Source organism: Prenolepis imparis, unplaced genomic scaffold (assembly GCF_030444845.1).
Source record: "Prenolepis imparis isolate NDT839.2.m4 unplaced genomic scaffold, iyPreImpa1.0 SCAF_4, whole genome shotgun sequence".
NCBI classification, from domain to species: domain Eukaryota; kingdom Metazoa; phylum Arthropoda; class Insecta; order Hymenoptera; family Formicidae; genus Prenolepis; species Prenolepis imparis.
Window position 1 is genome coordinate 5681874 of NW_028141162.1, and position 18205 is coordinate 5700078.

The 18205-nt window shown below is 38.0% G+C and overlaps 1 protein-coding gene and 1 pseudogene across 1 annotated transcript; one reads left to right on the forward strand and one right to left on the reverse strand.

Annotated features, from left to right (window-relative positions):
• Positions 1-2006: 2006 nt before the first annotated feature.
• Positions 2007-3093, reverse strand: LOC145935169 (uncharacterized). Its single transcript, XM_083036283.1, has 2 exons — positions 3028-3093; positions 2007-2523 (listed from the first exon to the last, which is right to left on the reverse strand). Exons 1-2 carry the CDS (start codon positions 3039-3041, stop codon positions 2007-2009), a joined length of 531 nt encoding a protein of 176 aa, XP_082892409.1. The 5' UTR covers positions 3042-3093.
• Positions 3094-17811: 14718 nt separating this feature from the next.
• The window catches only part of LOC145935171 (uncharacterized), a 51079-nt pseudogene continuing 50685 nt past the window's right edge, over positions 17812-18205 (forward strand).

Genomic DNA, 18205 nt, shown 5'->3' on the forward strand with positions numbered 1-18205 from the left:
TTGAGAAAAATTTTTTTTAGCATAAATTATGGAGGCATTTCGATATCTGTTCTTCGTTCCGCAAAATGATCGTTTAATTCAGACGTTTCTGGATATTCGGCGGTTAACGTATCTTCTAAAGTGATCAAGTTATTTGACCGCTTTATTTCATAACAATCTCGTTTATCGCAGACGAAACATTGCACGATCTTTGACGTGGGTGCGAGCGGAGCTTGGGGCCATTCGTCCGGAAAGCGAAACACATCTGTTCTCGCGAAAGTGATGTCATTGAACGATGTTTGCGTTTCTACCTCTTTCCTATCCGAAACGTCGTGATCCGACTTCGATTCTAACGTTATGCTCATCAACACTCTTTTTCTCGTCTCGCCGCTGACGAGGAATTCTGATAAAATCCTCGCAACAAACGCGTCGGGTGTTTGCAGGCGAAGGTTTACGTTGGTCCGCCTTTTATTACCCTCTCGAGCAGTTTGCACAGTAGACGGTTCTATTTGCGTAATCTTCATTCCGCTGTCGTGAGTAATAACGCTCGATGGGTCTCTCCTTCCGCTGTTCCTCCTCCGTTTAAATGGCGCGATGATTTTATTATTGACAATTGGTCGCTTCCTCCAGAATTTCATCGCCGTTGTACAGAATGGCGATCTCGAACCGGGACGATTCTTTCGCGATTCTCCCAACGATACGAGCAGCGTACTTTCCCACTTGGAGGTCGACGCCGTCGGTTCGTCATTCGGGTTGTTTTGCGAAGAATGAACCATTGGATCCGTCGAGGATGCTCGCGTTGCGTGCGCGATCTCCGCAATCTCCGACGTCGAGTCTCTCTCGGTTTCCGCACCGCCTGCACACTCGGCATTCTCGTACGCTTCCATTTTCTCGCGAGATCTCGTTTGCTCAGACGTCTTTCTGTTCTGTCTGTTATCTCTCGGAACGGGTGCACTCGATTGGGGTTCACTACGATGCGGCGGATTACTACGAGAGACATCCGACACGTGATCTGCGCGAATCGTCTGGCGATCAGTGGTTACGGATGGTTCGTGACAGATGTCCGCGTGCCGCGAATTTTGATCTTCGACGCGACGCCCGCGCGACTCTTGCATTCTGCTGCAACACGCGCACTTCTTCGAGATGCAATTCCGATATCTAACGAATCTCGATTCTTCGTAAATACGCTGCACGGATTTCTGCTTATCTTCAGTGCTCTCCGCGGAATCACGACCGTCATCGCTACCACCCCTGTTGCGAACTCCTGGATACGCAGAGTTCTCGAGATATGTGAAGGATCCACTCAAACGAGATTGAGGATATACATTCTCATCGTACGTCTCATTTCGTGGTAGAAATTCTAGGATGCCTCGATAGCTGTCACGTTCGCATTCTAGGAGAGCAATTATTATTTCCGTAATATTTCATGTACATATATGTACATATATGTATAACTATATATAATATATAACGGAAACGAGAGAATATTTTATAATATTGAATATTACACAGATATTGAATATATTACATACGTATCTAAATGCAAATTTTCGTGTGCAACGGCTAATATAAAATTTGAATATAAATAATATATTCTTTCTCTCTCTCTCTCTCTCTCTTCAATGTGTAAATTCGGAAATTTCAAAAAAAATATTATTTAAACATTATATATACATAATAAAATAAAAAGTATTAATTTATGACGAGCGTAATGTAATTTTGCAGGCATTTAAATTTATTTGTAAAATTAAAAATTTTGCTACCATTTTTTTCGCCCTCGCGTTTATGTAAATAAAGAAAAATACATTTTGCTATCGCGCAATATTTATAGCCCATATATTCGGATGCAGGTATGAAAAGATGAAAGGAAAATCAATAACCCCGACAAAATTGAAAAGCGATTTGTTTGGAACAAGCGAATGCTCCGTTGTTGCGTCGTCTCTATAAAAAAAGCAATACGTTCTTAAAAAAATATTACATATATTTTGTAAATAAAAAAAAGCAGAATGTTGACTGTTAAATATAAGCTATGAATTTCGATAGCGATGGTGCAACAGGTAGACATGCGCGAAGGATTGATCACTATTAATCGTACCTTCGTAAAATACACAAGATTTTTCATTCTCTTCTTTTTCGACGTTTCGAAAATGCACTTGTTCTCGCTTTTCGCGACTAAAAGGTGCGACGACTCGCGTCGATTCTTCCGCATCGTCGTGATATTCGACGTCTCCGATCGCGCGTTTTCTTCCGTTCTTCTTCGTTCGCGTTAAATTTTTATCGCGAGTTTCTTTGCATATTTTGTCGGAGCTTTCGACGAGATTCGCGTCAGTCACTTGGACGATGAGATTTCTCTGCGAGCGTTCCGATTTAGATGCGTCTCTCAGAACACGGCCGATGCTTGTCGCGGCGAGCTTTACGACGTTCTTGCAGACGTCGTGCGCTCGCGACCAAATCTTGCCCATCTGTAAACTCGTCCAAAGAGAGTAATCGCGTGTCTCGCGACGTTTGCCGTCGACGTTTGTATTGTCGCTCCTCGTTTGTGACCTGCGAAACATTTGCGAAACTTTAAGCCATGTAAAATGTCCCTCGTGTTCTGCATTATACAGGGTGTCGCGGATCTAACATGTTCGCCTTTCTCTCCCGATTTGGGAAAGAAAAGTTAATCCCAAATCGACCAAAAAATATCTATTAAAGAGAAAAATGCGACAGATCTGCTACAGTTTGTATAGCACAGATGAAATCCATAACGGAGAAGGATTGCTGTTAACGCGTGGAAAATATTTTGATGTGTTACGGTATGTTAGTTTAACTTGCAGAACGAATCGGAACATATTTTATTCCGGGAAATTGTTCGGCGTGAAAAAAATAATAAAATATGAAAAATGCTACGTAAAAATAATAGAAATAGTCAAGTTAGAATTCTTATGTATATGAAAATAGCTTCCACGGAGCAATGGAAGGGTGAGAAACGAAAGATAAAAAAATTTCAATTCTCTTTATCGAGAATAGATTTGCGCTGCGATGTCAAAACCAAGCCAAGGGACTAACGTTGCTTCGTCCATTTGCAGACTCTCATGCTTTCTTATCTTCGCGCTTTCGCGCAATTGGACACGAATCGCCCCATCCAACTTATATCTGTTAGATATAGCCGACGTTAAAGAAACGAAAGAAACAGAGAGACAGAGAGAAAAAAGCAATACAATCCCTTCATCGCGCAAACATATCTCATTCAAATCGACTCTCACCTGGAATCACATTTTTCTTCGCAATCTACGCTCGCGATTCTTCTCTTCCATTTATAATCCAATTGTCGTACGTCAGTCTCAACGGTGCCTTGTTTCCACCCTGAATCCATTCCGTGAACGGATCCTCCTTCCTTCTCGCGATCGAAACGCGATGATTCCGCGACAGCGCAGATTCTGAGATGGTCATCTCTCCTCGCGTCCCATGGTGTATCGACGGCTTTCAGCGAATCGGATTTATCTGGACGTTCGTTGTCCCTCGATACCAGTGTCATCGTCGTTCGCTGTCCGTATTTCCAAGGACGCGAATTGCGAAGATCGACGCTTTCGCTAGGCTCGACGAACACGCTTGTCCTCGACGCTGTGCATTTCCGGATCGTGCTCGTCGAGCTTCCTCTCCCTCCGTCGCAATTCGCGCACCGATCGTCGCGACCTGGCGAATATCCATTCGTTGCGAATTCAGGCGCGATATTCGTCGATTCGCATCCCTCGGCCTTCTTCCTTTGATGCCTCTTCGGAAGAGCGGAATTTTTGAACACCCCTGCCGTTCGCATCGGCGCTAGAGGGCAACAGTCGTGTTGCATATTTATGTCGAGGTAGTACTCGCTCGAGTCATGAAAACATCGACATTCCCCGGTGTGTATACATTCAGGATGAAAGTACTCGGCGGTCCAATCAGCTCGTATCTCCGCATTGAAATCGGAGTCCGCGTTGTAATCCTCTCGATCACAGATGTGATATTCTTGACGCTTGTCGTTAAAAATTGAACAGCAATGATTCGCGGTGTATCTCCTCTCACCGGCACACGCTTGTCCCGTATTCAATACCGGATATCGTGCGTTATCAATATCAATCGACGCACTGCCATTGTCATGGCAGCATTTCGTCGAATCGAGAATCTCGTCGGGCATACAGGATAATGGTACTAAATTATTTTCTACATGTAATTCTCTTTCGTTTAATGTATCCTTTGATTTGTTCGGTATGTTAATGGTCGTATTGACATCTGGACATGATTTTATTATAACGTTATCTATTAATTCGTTTTCACGATTCTTGCGCTTGCGTTTTGCCGATTTTCCACCTTTCTTTATTTTATCGTATTTCTCGGTACAAAATATGGCCAGTATAGAACCGTCGGTCATTTTATTCATTATTTTCTTTCTCAAACTGCGATTCCGTATTGAAGATCGCAGATATTTCCTGGAAAAGAAAAAAAAATGGAGATTTATGAGATTTTTAAAAAGAAATTATAAAAATTTTTATACAACTTTATATTTTTGTTTGATAAAAAAATATCCATACTTTGATATTGTAATCAATTTCATTTCAGAGACGAGATTATGCATGGAAATAACGTTGATTTTAATGCCATTATGGAAAGTGCCGTAAATATTCTTGCTAAGATCTATGATAATTCCTTTGGGCATTTCGCGACGCATTTTTCTCTTACGATTCGATTTACATCGAGATTCATCTTCGTTTCTTAAGAAAATACCATCATTCTTGACCGTTTCCTTGTGAGATTCGTTTCGTATCGCATGGCTGTAAGATACGCACGTTTCAGCACGGTAATCGTTCGCGAGCTCATCAATCTTCCCTTGATCCAATTTAACGGCGCATATTTCATTCGAGGAACCGTCTCCATAACTTTTATTCAGCAACTCGACTTCGCTTTGCGAAAATATAAAGTCGCGGACGTCGTTGTACACTGCGTCGGGATACGAGAGCGGGCTATTTTCGTGTCTGCGATTTTCGTTTCCACCTTGCGGCGCCTCCGCCATCAGCTCGATCATCGAGGTATCCGATCGAATAAATTGCTCGGCATAACGGCTCGGCAAAATCGGCGCACTAGCGGATTATTAATGCATATACGTTTATCTCGAATCGCTGCACGATAATCAGACGGTTGGATGATCACACAATTATCTGCAAAGTCCCTCTCTCTGTATCACAGGAGTAGAAACGACACCAGGATGAATAATGACTCTTAAACGGCGAATCGTAATGAAGGAACGGAAGTGCGAAATCGCGAGATCGCGTTACAACGGAGTAACTCGTCCTTAAAACAGTAATTATCATGCATCATTGTAGTATCGCGCTGTTATACATTACCGTTGCGTTACACCGTGAAATTATATCGGTCCCTCTTACGTCGCGGCGGTAAATCGAATCTCGAGTGCGACATTGAAATGTAAATTGACCAGATCGGAATGCGCACTGGTAAATTTTGAATTTAGCGAGGTTAATTGCCTGCGGTACTGATGCCGAAAGTTTGGTTACTTGGTAGGTTTGGTTACTCGAAAAAAAAACAACGGAGTGTGTGCATGTAAAATAACTACGATTGAATGCACCACGGTATACAACGCTCGTACCCTCGATTTTTTTCCTTTTCGAGATACCATTCTGCTGCTTCTACTTCAATTTTATGATGTTACATATTCATCATATAAGATTTAAAACGCAACGAAACTATTTTTCGAAACAGTTTCGCATTAATCGATATATATTTTATATGTATACTAGAACGCAAGCGCGCGCTAAAAATTAATTAGATTAGCAAATTAATGTTTTAATCAGCTGATTTCTGTCAAAAAATATTAATAAAGCGAAAATTTGCTAATTAAATATTCTAGCTTATATATTTTATATTTATATTGTATATGAGTATATGTTATAATGCGAAATAATAAGATTATTCTAATATATGTATGTATTTTATTTGTTACAGATAGCATTGCGATACACAGTGCGAATCACGCGTCGTCTATTGCACGTATCGGTGAGTGAGAAATTGTTTATTTTATAACATTTCTATAGCGATAATGGAAGTGTATATAATATGTTGAAAATATAAAAATAATAATATGTTTTAAATAATGTTATCATATTTTTTCCGCGATTAATATTTTTTGACAAAAATCAACTGATAATTAGTACTATTATTATTCTATTAAATATATCTATTATATTCTATTAAATATATAAGTATAAAAATACAAAGTAGCATTTTTAAGGATTTATAAAAAATTTAGTAGAAAATGCGAGCAGACAGATATTTTTAAAAAGTACAATCTTATTTTTCTCTTTCAAAATGTGTCAACAATAATTAGAAAGATTCTTTTAATAATTTTTCTTTTTAATAATACTAGAACACAAGCGCGCCAGATTCTTCGGTTTTATGTTTAAAAAAATGATATTTTTTCAAAAATAATATAAAGTTTAGTTAAACTCAATTAATATTTTTTCACAGAAATTAGCTTATCAGCTGATTTCTGTCAAAAAATATTAATAACGTGAAAATTTGCTAATTAAATATTCTAATTTACATATTTATATTTGTATTGTGTACGTTATAATTTGCTAATTAAATTTTTAAATAATAATATGGTAAAATAGTAATATGTTGTAAATAATATGTTATATCTTATTCTCGATTAATATTTTTTCTTTCTAAAAGCTATATCTTTTCGAACGAATCTCCTTCGAGTTTTAATTAATTATTAATATTAAGTCATGTATATAGTATTGCGCGCGCTCGCTATTAGAATGAAGTTGCCGATGTTTGTAGCTTCAGCCATTACCGAAACGCCGCGAGATCACGCAGTTGGAGCTGCGTCCCGCTGTGATTAATTAGTAAGCATAATCGTTAGAAACGATTTCTGACCTTTGTATTGTAATATTTATCAATCGCATATCATAATTTCAACGTTAATATGTAGTCGTAATTGTTCGAAACGCATATTTCGCGAAAAATTCGATGCAAAATCTCTTGCCAACATAACCCAACATAATCTGTTACGAATATGTCGCGATCCGTGGATATATTTATCATTAATTCTAGTTTACATATTTATATTGTGTATGTTATAATGCGAAATAATAAGATTATTCTAATATATGTATGTGTTTTATTTGTTACAGGTAGCATTGCGATACACAGTGCGATTCACGCGTTGTGTCGGGAGTGCCGTGAAGTTTCGCGCGTCGGGAATGCCGCGTAAAGTGTCGAAATTATTACAATCAAAATTATTCATATTTTCGCGAATGTCGTGAGTGCTATAATACGAAGGATCAAGAGAGGAGGAGGAGGCTCGGGGGGCATCGGGCGACAGCGGAGCAACTGTGAGGTATGTAAAATAAAAACATTTTTTTTAAACTGTATTTATGAGCTATGTGAACCTAGCACCCAACTTTTTTAATTTCGTTTGTAGTTTTATCAATTAATAAATAAAAAAAAATTTTTAAATGACTTGCATCCGACATTGAGATATCGCAAATCCGCTTGCGCAGTCTTCTTTAGAATCGTTTGTAGTTGTTTGTAGTGATTTTTTTTTGTTTGTAGTTGAGCGGTTCAAAAGTTATAAACAATTGTTTATTCGTCCAAGAGGTAAATTTGTTAATTTTAAAGATATCGCAAATCCGCAGTCTTTTTTAGAATCGTTTGTAGTTGTTTGTAGTGATTTTCCTTTCGTTTATAGTTGAGCGATTCAAAAGTTATAAACTATTGTTTATTCGTCCAAGAGCTAACTTTGTCAATTTTTAAGATTTTTATCCGCTTGCGCAGTTTTCTTTGGAATCGTTTGTAGTTGTTTGTAGTAACAATAATTGCGTTTGTAGTTTTATCAATTAATAAATAAAAAAATTTTTTTAAATGACTCGCACCCGACATTGAGATATCGCAAATCCTATCAAAAATGCTATCATTTTCCGTTTTATAAAATTAATTTTTAAAAAGTCGAATACTAGGTTCACATAGCTATAAAATACAAGCAATAACAAGTATCCAATCATTAAATATAAAAAAAGTAAATTATGTAACGAGATATGGAAGTTGGGAATGAATGTCTGACTATATATAGCTATAACTACTGCATAATTTCTTATATTAGTTTTGAGATGAAACATATGAATTCTACGAATAAAATACAAGCAATAACAAGTATCTAATCATTAAATATAAAAAAAGTAAATTATGTAACGAGATATGGAAGTTAAGAATGAATGTCTGACTATATATAATTATAACTACTACCTAATTTTTGATATTAGAGTTTTGAGATGAAACGTATGAATACTACGAATAAAATACAGCTATGTGAACCTAGCACCCGACTTTTTAAAAATTAATTTTTTAAAACAGAAAATAGCATTTCGTTCGTAGTTGTTTGTAGTAACAATAATTTCGTTTGTAGTTTTATCAATTAATAAATAAAAAAAATTTTTTAAATGACTCGCACCCGACATTGAGATATCGCAAATCCGCTTGCGCAGTCTTCTTTAGAATTGTTTGTAGTTGTTTGTAGTGATTTTCCTTTCGTTTGTAGTTGAGCGATTCAAAAGTTATAAACTATTGTTTATTCGTCCAAGAGCTAACTTTGTCAATTTTTAAGATTTTTATCCGCTTGCGCAGTTTTCTTTGGAATCGTTTGTAGTTGTTTGTAGTAACAATAATTGCGTTTGTAGTTTTATCAATTAATAAATAAAAAAATTTTTTTAAATGACTCGCACCCGACATTGAGATATCGCAAATCCTATCAAAAATGCTATCATTTTCCGTTTTATAAAATTAATTTTTAAAAAGTCGGGTACTAGGTTCACATAGCTATAAAATACAAGCAATAACAAGTATCCAATCATTAAATATAAAAAAAGTAAATTATGTAACGAGATATGGAAGTTGAGAATGAATGTCTGACTATATATAGCTATAACTACTGCATAATTTCTTATATTAGTTTTGAAATGAAACATATGAATTCTACGAATAAAATACAAGCAATAACAAGTATCCAATCATTAAATATAAAAAAAAGTAAATTATGTAACGAGATATGGAAGTTAAGAATGAATGTCTGACTATATATAATTATAACTACTACCTAATTTTTGATATTAGAGTTTTGAGATGAAACGTATGAATACTACGAATAAAATACAGCTATGTGAACCTAGCACCCGACTTTTTAAAAATTAATTTTTTAAAACAGAAAATGATAGCATTTCATTCGTAGTTGTTTGTAGTAACAATAATTTCGTTTGTAGTTTTATCAATTAATAAATAAAAAAAATTTTTTAAATGACTCGCACCCGACATTGAGATATCGCAAATCCGCTTGCGCAGTCTTCTTTAGAATTGTTTGTAGTTGTTTGTAGTGATTTTCCTTTCGTTTGTAGTTGAGCGATTCAAAAGTTATAAACAATTGTTTATTCGTCCAAGAGAGGTAAATTTGTTAATTTTAAAGATATCGCAAATCCGCTTGCGCAGTCTTCTTTAGAATCGTTTGTAGTTGTTTGTAGTGATTTTCCTTTCGTTTGTAGTTGAGCGGTTCAAAAGTTATAAACAATTGTTTATTCGTCCAAGAGCTAACTTTGTCAATTTTTAAGATTTTTTAAATCCGCTTGCGCAGTCTTCTTTAGAATCGTTTGTAGTTGTTTGTAGTGATTTTCCTTTCGTTTGTAGTTGAGCGGTTCAAAAGTTATAAACAATTGTTTATTCGTCCAAGAGGTAAATTTGTTAATTTTAAAGATATCGCAAATCCGCTTGCGCAGTCTTTAGAATCGTTTGTAGTTGTTTGTAGTGATTTTCCTTTCGTTTGTAGTTGAGCGGTTCAAAAGTTATAAACAATTATTTAGTCGTCTAAGAGGTAAATTTGTTAATTTTAAAGATATCGCAAATCCGCTTGCGTAGTCTTTTTTAGAATCATTTGTAGTTGTTTGTAGTGATTTTTCTTCCGTTTGTAATTGAACGGTTCAAAAGTTATAAACAAATTGTTTATTTATTTGAACCGCTCAACTACAAACGAAAGGAAAATCACTACAAACAACTACAAACGATTTTAAAGAAGGCTGCGCAAGCGGATTTGCGATATCTCAATGTAGGGTGCGAATCATTAAAAAAATTTTTTTTATTTATTAATTGATAAAACTACAAACGAAATTATTGTTACTACAAACAACTACGAACAAAATGCTATCATTTTCCGTTTTAAAAAATTAATTTTTAAAAAGTCGGGTGCTAGGTTTACATAGCTGTATTTATGAGATATTCGACACACACATATGTAAATACATAATTTGAATATTTTGTTTTCAGATCAATGTGCTGTGTACTACAACTCCGTTATTACACGTATCGGTGAGTGAGAAATTTGTTATTCTATATCATTTCTATAGCGGTAATGGGGGTGTATGTATGTTGAAAATATTAAAAATAATAATATATTTTAAATAATATGTTATGACATCTTATTCGCGATTAATATTTTTTGACAAAAATCAGCTAATAATTGTCAAAAATATTAATCGAATTAAAAATATTATAACAACCATTTCTAAAAAAGGTATGTTAATTGTAAGTCGACTCTCGCAAGTATTATTGCATCTTTTCCGCGATGCTGATTGACTGTTCCGATTCGCATTGTGCGTTATTTCCTAGCATCGAGAGGCTGTCATCGCGAGGATTAATAGTTTAACAGTTTGTACAAAATAAAATAAAATAAAATAATATGTTTTAAATAATATGTTATAATTCTTCAAACTCGATTAATATTTTTGATAGTTATCAGCTGATTTCTGTCAAAAAATATTAATCGCGGATAAGATATATTATAATGTATTATTTAAAACTAATATTATTTTATTTAATTTTATTTTGAACAATCTGTCAAACTGTTAACTCTCGCGATGACAGCCTCTCGATGCTACGAATATAACGCACAACGCGAATCTTGACAGCCAATGAGTATCGAGGAAAAGCGACAACAATAAACTTCGATATAGGCGAGTATCGACTTATTTACATATCTTTTTTAGAAAAGGAAAGGATATTAATATTTTGAACTCTCTTAAATTTTCGTTGAATTCTGCGATAATAATCCTGTTTGTCTGTAATTGACGCGGCTAATGTACGCGTGTTAAATCCGAAATATTTATGACAAAAATATACATTTGCGCAACAAAAAAAAAAATACTGGATACCCGCTTTTTGAGCTCTTTCGCACATGTGTGGCTCTGGCATGCAATAAAATACATTTTTTTCTCCGAGTGTTGCAATTTTCCATTATTTACGTTGGTATAATCCGACGGCGCGCATCAGGTTGAAAGCCAGCGTAAAATATAATACACGCTTTTGTAATTTGACTGTCAGTTGCAATCGCAACTGATCTGCCCGCGGTAGTTATATTTGCAGGAGAACGTAATAGGCTTTATCTCTGGCGAGTATCTTTTTTCCACGAGGCTTTGTGCAACGCAGTATATAATGCTATATGCGCTTTTCCCAATTATTTAAAACAGTACAGATCATTTTCGTCGATTTATTAAATTGTTAGATGGCCGTAAGAAAATTGGAGAAACGGAGATTATTATTTCAAGTGATATAATAATCTAGAATACCATTTTTTTCTATATAGACAGAGTGTGTATAATACAAATTCGATAATAACGTATCACGTTGGCCAAACCGTTTACCATGTAAGATCGAACGACATTGTCGCCGTCATTTCGCGCGATGATTTTCCGGCTGCGCGACGAACGGCCGGATTTTACGTCGCGTTACAGCTATTGCGGCTTCACGTATGCATGCATATACCGACTCGCGCGCTCTGGCAAAGCCGAAAAGAGCGATGTGGGTTGACGTTGAAGCGACGGGAGGACTGTCGCGCGCAGTGATGGATGTCGGCAGGCTTAAATTTCGCGAAATTCCGTCCTCTCCACCTCGCTGTCGCTATTTTCGGCCGGCTCCTCATTCTCTCTTTCTCACTCTTTTCCTCTCTCTTTTTCTCTTGGCAGTTTTCCTTTCGCTCTCTCGTATCACGGGTTGAAAACATGCAACAGCACGGCGAACATTCAGGGGTCGTAAGATGCCTTCTCTGAAAATTCCTATTTTAGCACCTTTCATCGGCTTTTCAGAGCTCGTGGGTGTTATTCGTTTTCACCCTCTTATATACATATATTCGATAGCATATTTTGTCCCTCCGAGATAGTTTAATCTACACACAGCTTGGAAGCTCTCGAAATTAGAGTCGTTAGATCTAAATGTCAAGGCACTCTTTTTTTCTGATCAGATCGCGATGATAGCCTCCCGCGCTATTTTTTAGAGAGCGGAATATAAAATTATATCTACGTCCCTCGAAGGGGATCAACGTGGCTCGCAGGATCTTCGCGTATTTTGTAAAGGTAATCCACCGGCGCTTTCCAGGGTCGGAATGAGACATCTCGAGTATGTATCCTCTTTCCGCCGAATGACGTCGTCTCGAGGCAGGGCTCGCTGTATAGTGGATCGAAGTCAGGCATCCCCTTATTTAAGGATGATGTACTTTCGGCGATGGGCGATGCATAACGATCGTTGTAGATTTACGGCTCGGAGGGGTTGCTAAAGTGAAAGTACATACGTGCCTTTATTACATATTTAAACGGGCTGCGTAAAAATTGAAACATTGAGAAAGCCCGGAACACTTTTCAAATTAGTTTTCGAGGGTTTTACGAGCGGATATACGCGTATGAAATACGTACCGTCTCGGCCACAAGTATTCGTTTGCATTTTGCGTCTCTTTTGCAATAAAATATTTCGTACACGTATGAGACTTTCGATGGCGGTGTCTATCGATTGTGTTTCAAATTTGACTTTAAGTATACTGAGAGCATAACATAAACTCGCTTTTATGCGAGTACGTTGCAATAACGTTGATCAAAAAATAATTATATTTCCATATCTCTACAAATTTTGTATACGAAATATCATCGCTATGTATGAGTTTTGCGGTTTACAGTGGTTTTTTTCATATCGCAACATGTATGTACTCGCCAGTGGCGAGTGCCATGATGCACATATATGCATATGCATGAGGACGGGAGTTTTTTTTGGCAAATCGCGCGAGGGTGCATCCACACGGTATATATATAATGCTGAGAGAAGCTCTTGAGACACCAGACAACCCTCTGACGGTCTGATCACAAGGCAACTTTGTAAGTGGTAAGTATTATATCTCTCTCGTGTACTTCAATAGTCGTTCATGCATACCGCATATACGTTGTTGGCCGGCGTGCAAAGCTGCTCTTCTTCGACACCACCTAAAAGCGCGACTCGTAGGGGAAGAATCGAGACGTCTCTTTCTTTCTCTTTCGACGAGACATCGAGACACGTCCTGGCGTATCATTTTCCATCACACTTTAAAGTGGCTTTGAAAGTGTTTCTACCTGTCAAGTGACAAAGAAGCTTTTCTTTGCGGCAAAATTGTACATGGGATATACTACGCCCAGAATATTCGCGAGGCGATTAAAAATAAAGTCGACCTAAATTTCCGTAAAATCATTATCAATTATTCAAAACTTTTCTATTTTCAATCAGCAAAATTTGCAATAACATGACGTGATATTTTCTGTGCACTATTAAAAATATGTTTTTATTTTTCACAGTTTGTCATACAAAAATAATATATTCTATCAAGATATATATAAAAAGTATCGCAAAAATGTTCGCTACAATATATCGTAGTGTGTAACAAAATCCCGTTTTAAAGTTTGGAAAAGTGCTACGTAAGAATCGGTTTACGATTGTGCGAAATACGTTTTGTGTCTCCTCAATAGATATCCCATCAAAGTTTACGGTAAAAGTTTGCGATCTTGAAATTTTCGGCCACTGGAGAGGGCACCGCCCTTATGTCGAGGTAATAGCGGCGGGAAAACTGCGAGAAAAAAAACCACATTCCTCGTGGGAAATAAACGTCTTTCAACGTCCCTGCTGAGATTCTGCGAAACAGAAGGTCGGCAAGAAAAGATTAAACTGATCGAGTTCATTTATGTCGCGTATTTGTATTTTAATATATAAAGAGGCACTTAACTTATAAAGATTCGTCTATTTTTTTTATGAAATGTATAAAAATAAACACAATGACACTCGGACACATGAATAACGTAAAAAACTGAACGAAAAATAATTTAATCTTACGAATTATATTTTACGATCGATATATCTGTCGCAAAAATACAATTATTCAGCTTTGTTAGAAAAATGCACTGTGCAAATGCAATTATTTTTGCCGCGAAACAGCAAAATGCGATATTAATACAGTAGGAAACTATAGCGAGAACAACACATAGATTAAAAATTCTTGCATTGAAAAGTCGATTATCCAGAATTTGACTTGGAAATTAAATTACTGCAAAGAGAAAAATCCGAGACTTAGGCTACTGTAAAAGAGAGATGGCCTTCGAGGGCGACGAATTTAGGAGAAGGACGGAAAGGAGGGTAATTCAATTACGTGAGCGCACGTAAAACGCATGACTTTCACCCTGATGCGGCATACTAGCAAGAGGGATAGAAATGTATGCGGTAAAAGGAAAAGGCTTAATACTGCAATTCGAATGATACGTTGTATAGCGGAGGACGAACGGAGCGGAAGGAGAAAACGATTTGCGAGATTCGATAAGCTACGGAGACAGGGTTGAGAGAATAGATAATCAAGGCCGAACTGCGGAGGTGAACCAGACATGTTAACCAATCAATCGTGTTGGTACCAGGACTGACAGCATCGACGGTGTCGCGTGCGAGGATACGGCGTGCATCGAAGGGCTCGAACGCATCGGAAGGCCGAAAGGGGAGCGCTGGGTTCAAGGGGTGGAACTGGTACGAGTTGACTGGTGCTCGGGCAATTACCTAGACCCGATCTGGCCACAGTCCCCCGAGCGTAATCACCAACACGTGCTGCTATTAGACGTGCACGTGATCGATGCGTTCAGACTGCTGGAAAACCGACCAGGAACAGTCAGATTTTGTCAGGAAGAGAGAAGGAGGGACGGGAATATATTTCTTCATCGATTTTTACATTCGAGAATAGACTTTGAATTCTATAATAATGATTAAAATTTGTTGCACTTACATACACACACAGACACATATATATGAATGTATATAATATATTTTTTATATATTATTTATATGTATATATATTTCACGCAACTCGTAATGTTTAAGAGCAAATTGTTTAAATTATGTTATTAAAATCATTTTGAACTTTTTCTTAACGAGTTACGCGTTTAATGGGTAAACACAGTAATTCTTTGGGAAATTATAATTAATTACTGTTTTTCTCTTTTTCTCGTTTTTTTTCTCTCGAGAGGATTGAGGAATATTATTTCTGCTGCAAGATACGCAAACAAATTTAAATTGCTTCCGCCGGAAAACTGGAGCACCCGTCTGTTGCTTTTTTGTCGCGCTAAAAATCTTTGATTATTATTTATCGGTCATTTGCGCGAATGCGTTCGATGTTTTCCAATCCATAGAACATTCGCCGATGCATAGTAGAGATTAAATATATTTATTCAATTGGTTTGTGGCTCGGGATTCGGTACATCTGGCATTCGGAGCGCTATGGCGTTTGTACCGATTCCTGAGGGCAAGTCATTCACAGAGATGCAATCTGGCAGTTTTCCAATTGCAATCCGCGAGATCCACACTGTGCCTGCGGATGTTAAATAAAATTCAATTTTCCACGGGGGGCCCATTTCGTGTGAGAGTCTCATTTTAATGCAACTGATTTTAAATCGTGCAAATCAAGGCGAACAATTATTCCGTTCCATTCATCGGAGAGCCAGATGCGAATCCTTGTATTAAACGTAAACGGCGCTTTCGAGGGAGTGATTAAGCAAAACGGGTTATCATTGAAATTCCGTTGTAAAAATTTGCCGAGTCATTGACAGGGAGCTACCGTGACCTGACCCAGTTCATCGCCCTCGCCACCTGTTTTGTCGCCAACCCCCGGTGACAAATGAAATCCCCTGAAATTTAATACCGCTTGTGTGACGCTATTACATTTCATAGATCGCACTGCGGCGGCCCGGTCATACGTCCCAGCAGGTTTTCTTGTCCCTGTTAAGGAGAAGCTATTGCTAGGATTGTACAACAGGATTACGAGGACGTGGCCGTTGCACCCGCCTGACCAGAAATTTATACCGATGCTTCTTGCGACGTGTGTTGGCGTGTATAAAGGCTTCAGTTGTTTCAATCCGCAAAAACCTTTCCAGTAATAAAGTACCCGGACGCATGGCGCTTCTTTGTCTATAAATAATGCTATTAATTTACTCTGTTGGAGCGAACGGGCGTAATTCATTCCGAGCGTATATATTCCGAAGAATTCTCGCGAATGCTTCAAAACTAATAATAAATCCTCCCGGTGGGATTTACGCAGCGGTGGAGCGCGAACGACCTTCGGTCGGTCACTTAATTGCGATCTTGAACCGTTTAAACTATCTCTAATTGAATTTCGCGATAATGACCGAATATCCCCAGGAGAGATTTCATAAAACTGTCGCCGTGTGGCAATAAAGAGCCGCGGCATCGCCTTTCCCGATCTATCTACGCGATCTCTCGAGGAGACGGCTCGACCCCGCCGAATGAAAGGAAAAAAAAGAGCTCTTCCCAGGATTTTGCGACGGACGGTAGGTGAGCCAGCTCCCGATCGGGTTTCTGAAAGCTTTCTACTCGAAGGAAATCGAGGTCCGTGGACCCGATAGAGTACGTATCTACCTACTTGCCCGCTCTTCCACATCCGCGGGATTTCCAGGATTTCATTATAGCACCGGTCCTTGGTTCTCCTCTCGTTGGTCGCCATGATGACTATATACGTCGTGCCTAATACGCCGTCACCCTATCTTCCTTAGTTTTTCCGACACCGTAGAGAAGGTAAATGCGAACGCGATAGTGTCGATGAAAAGGAAGAGTATAATTTTGCGCGATCTTTTCGTGTGAAATGCAACAATACGCAGATTCGTCTTTTGTTGATTTTATAGTGAATAAAATGAGTGATGCTTTTTATCGATATTATATAAATTAATCGAAATGTTAAATAACGCGATACTCGGATTCTGACGTGATTGCATAGAAATTACAAATAAACAATAATATATTTAAATAAAATGTTTGTCGGAAGAGATTCTAAGATTGACAAACTAATTATATATATTTCTGTGTAAAAAAATTGTTCACAAGAATATCTTTTCCAAGCTCAAACTTTTATCATAGAAAATAAATTTGTACCGTAAAAACATGATTTGATCTGTGTGCGTGAGCGGATAATAGGTTTATAATCGATCAGTTCACTTTATGCTCGGCGTCCTTGTCCGTTTTCCGATATCAAGGAACGATTTCCAGAGAGTAGAGAGTAGCAGCCTTGGATTCCACTTCCACGCGCAATTCGACTCTGCAATTTTGCTTTTCCGTGCGATTGCCTTTTTTATTTTCCTCGAGCCCGTAATTACGCAAGCCGCGTTGAGCGTGTCGGAGAGAAACAGTTTCGGGGATGCTGCACCGACGAGAACATCTCGTGCCGCTTCCGCCGCCGTCGCCGCCGCGAGCTCATCCGCGTACCAAAGCGAACGATAAAGAATAATCATTTGAATAGAGCCGTACGGATGAAGGGGCAAATTTAATATGCAAATGGCGGGGCATTACGTCTCTTTTATTCTACTCCGGTCGAGCGAGAAGAGATGCCCGGATGGCGTTCCTTGCAGATGAAGGAAGCCGGTGGGAAGAAAGCGTGGGGCAGAGACGAAGGCGAAGATGGAGAAAGGGACGAGGAGAAAGGGGAGGAAGATGAAGAGACCGACCGAGAAAGAGGAACGAGAGAGACTGGAGGACGGTGAAGAGAAAAGAGAGAATGAGAAAGAGATGAAGAAGCGGACCGAACGAGACGGTCTAAGTAGTTTTGCATATCTGCTTCATTACTCTGAATAACGCGGAGAAACTCTTCTTACACCTGCCTCCCCGCACCCTCTCCTCCACAGAGCTTATTTCTTTCCTCCCCGCGCTTAGCACGTGCTAATGACCACGTCTTTTTTCGCTATCCTAATTATACCGACTACCAATCTTACTCTTTGCTCGCGCTTGAAAAAGCAAAAGGAAAGGAAAGATGTATTGCTTACACTGACATAAGCGACTTATATCATTCTTGTGCTAATTTAATTATATACTTGTCGTAATTTTATAT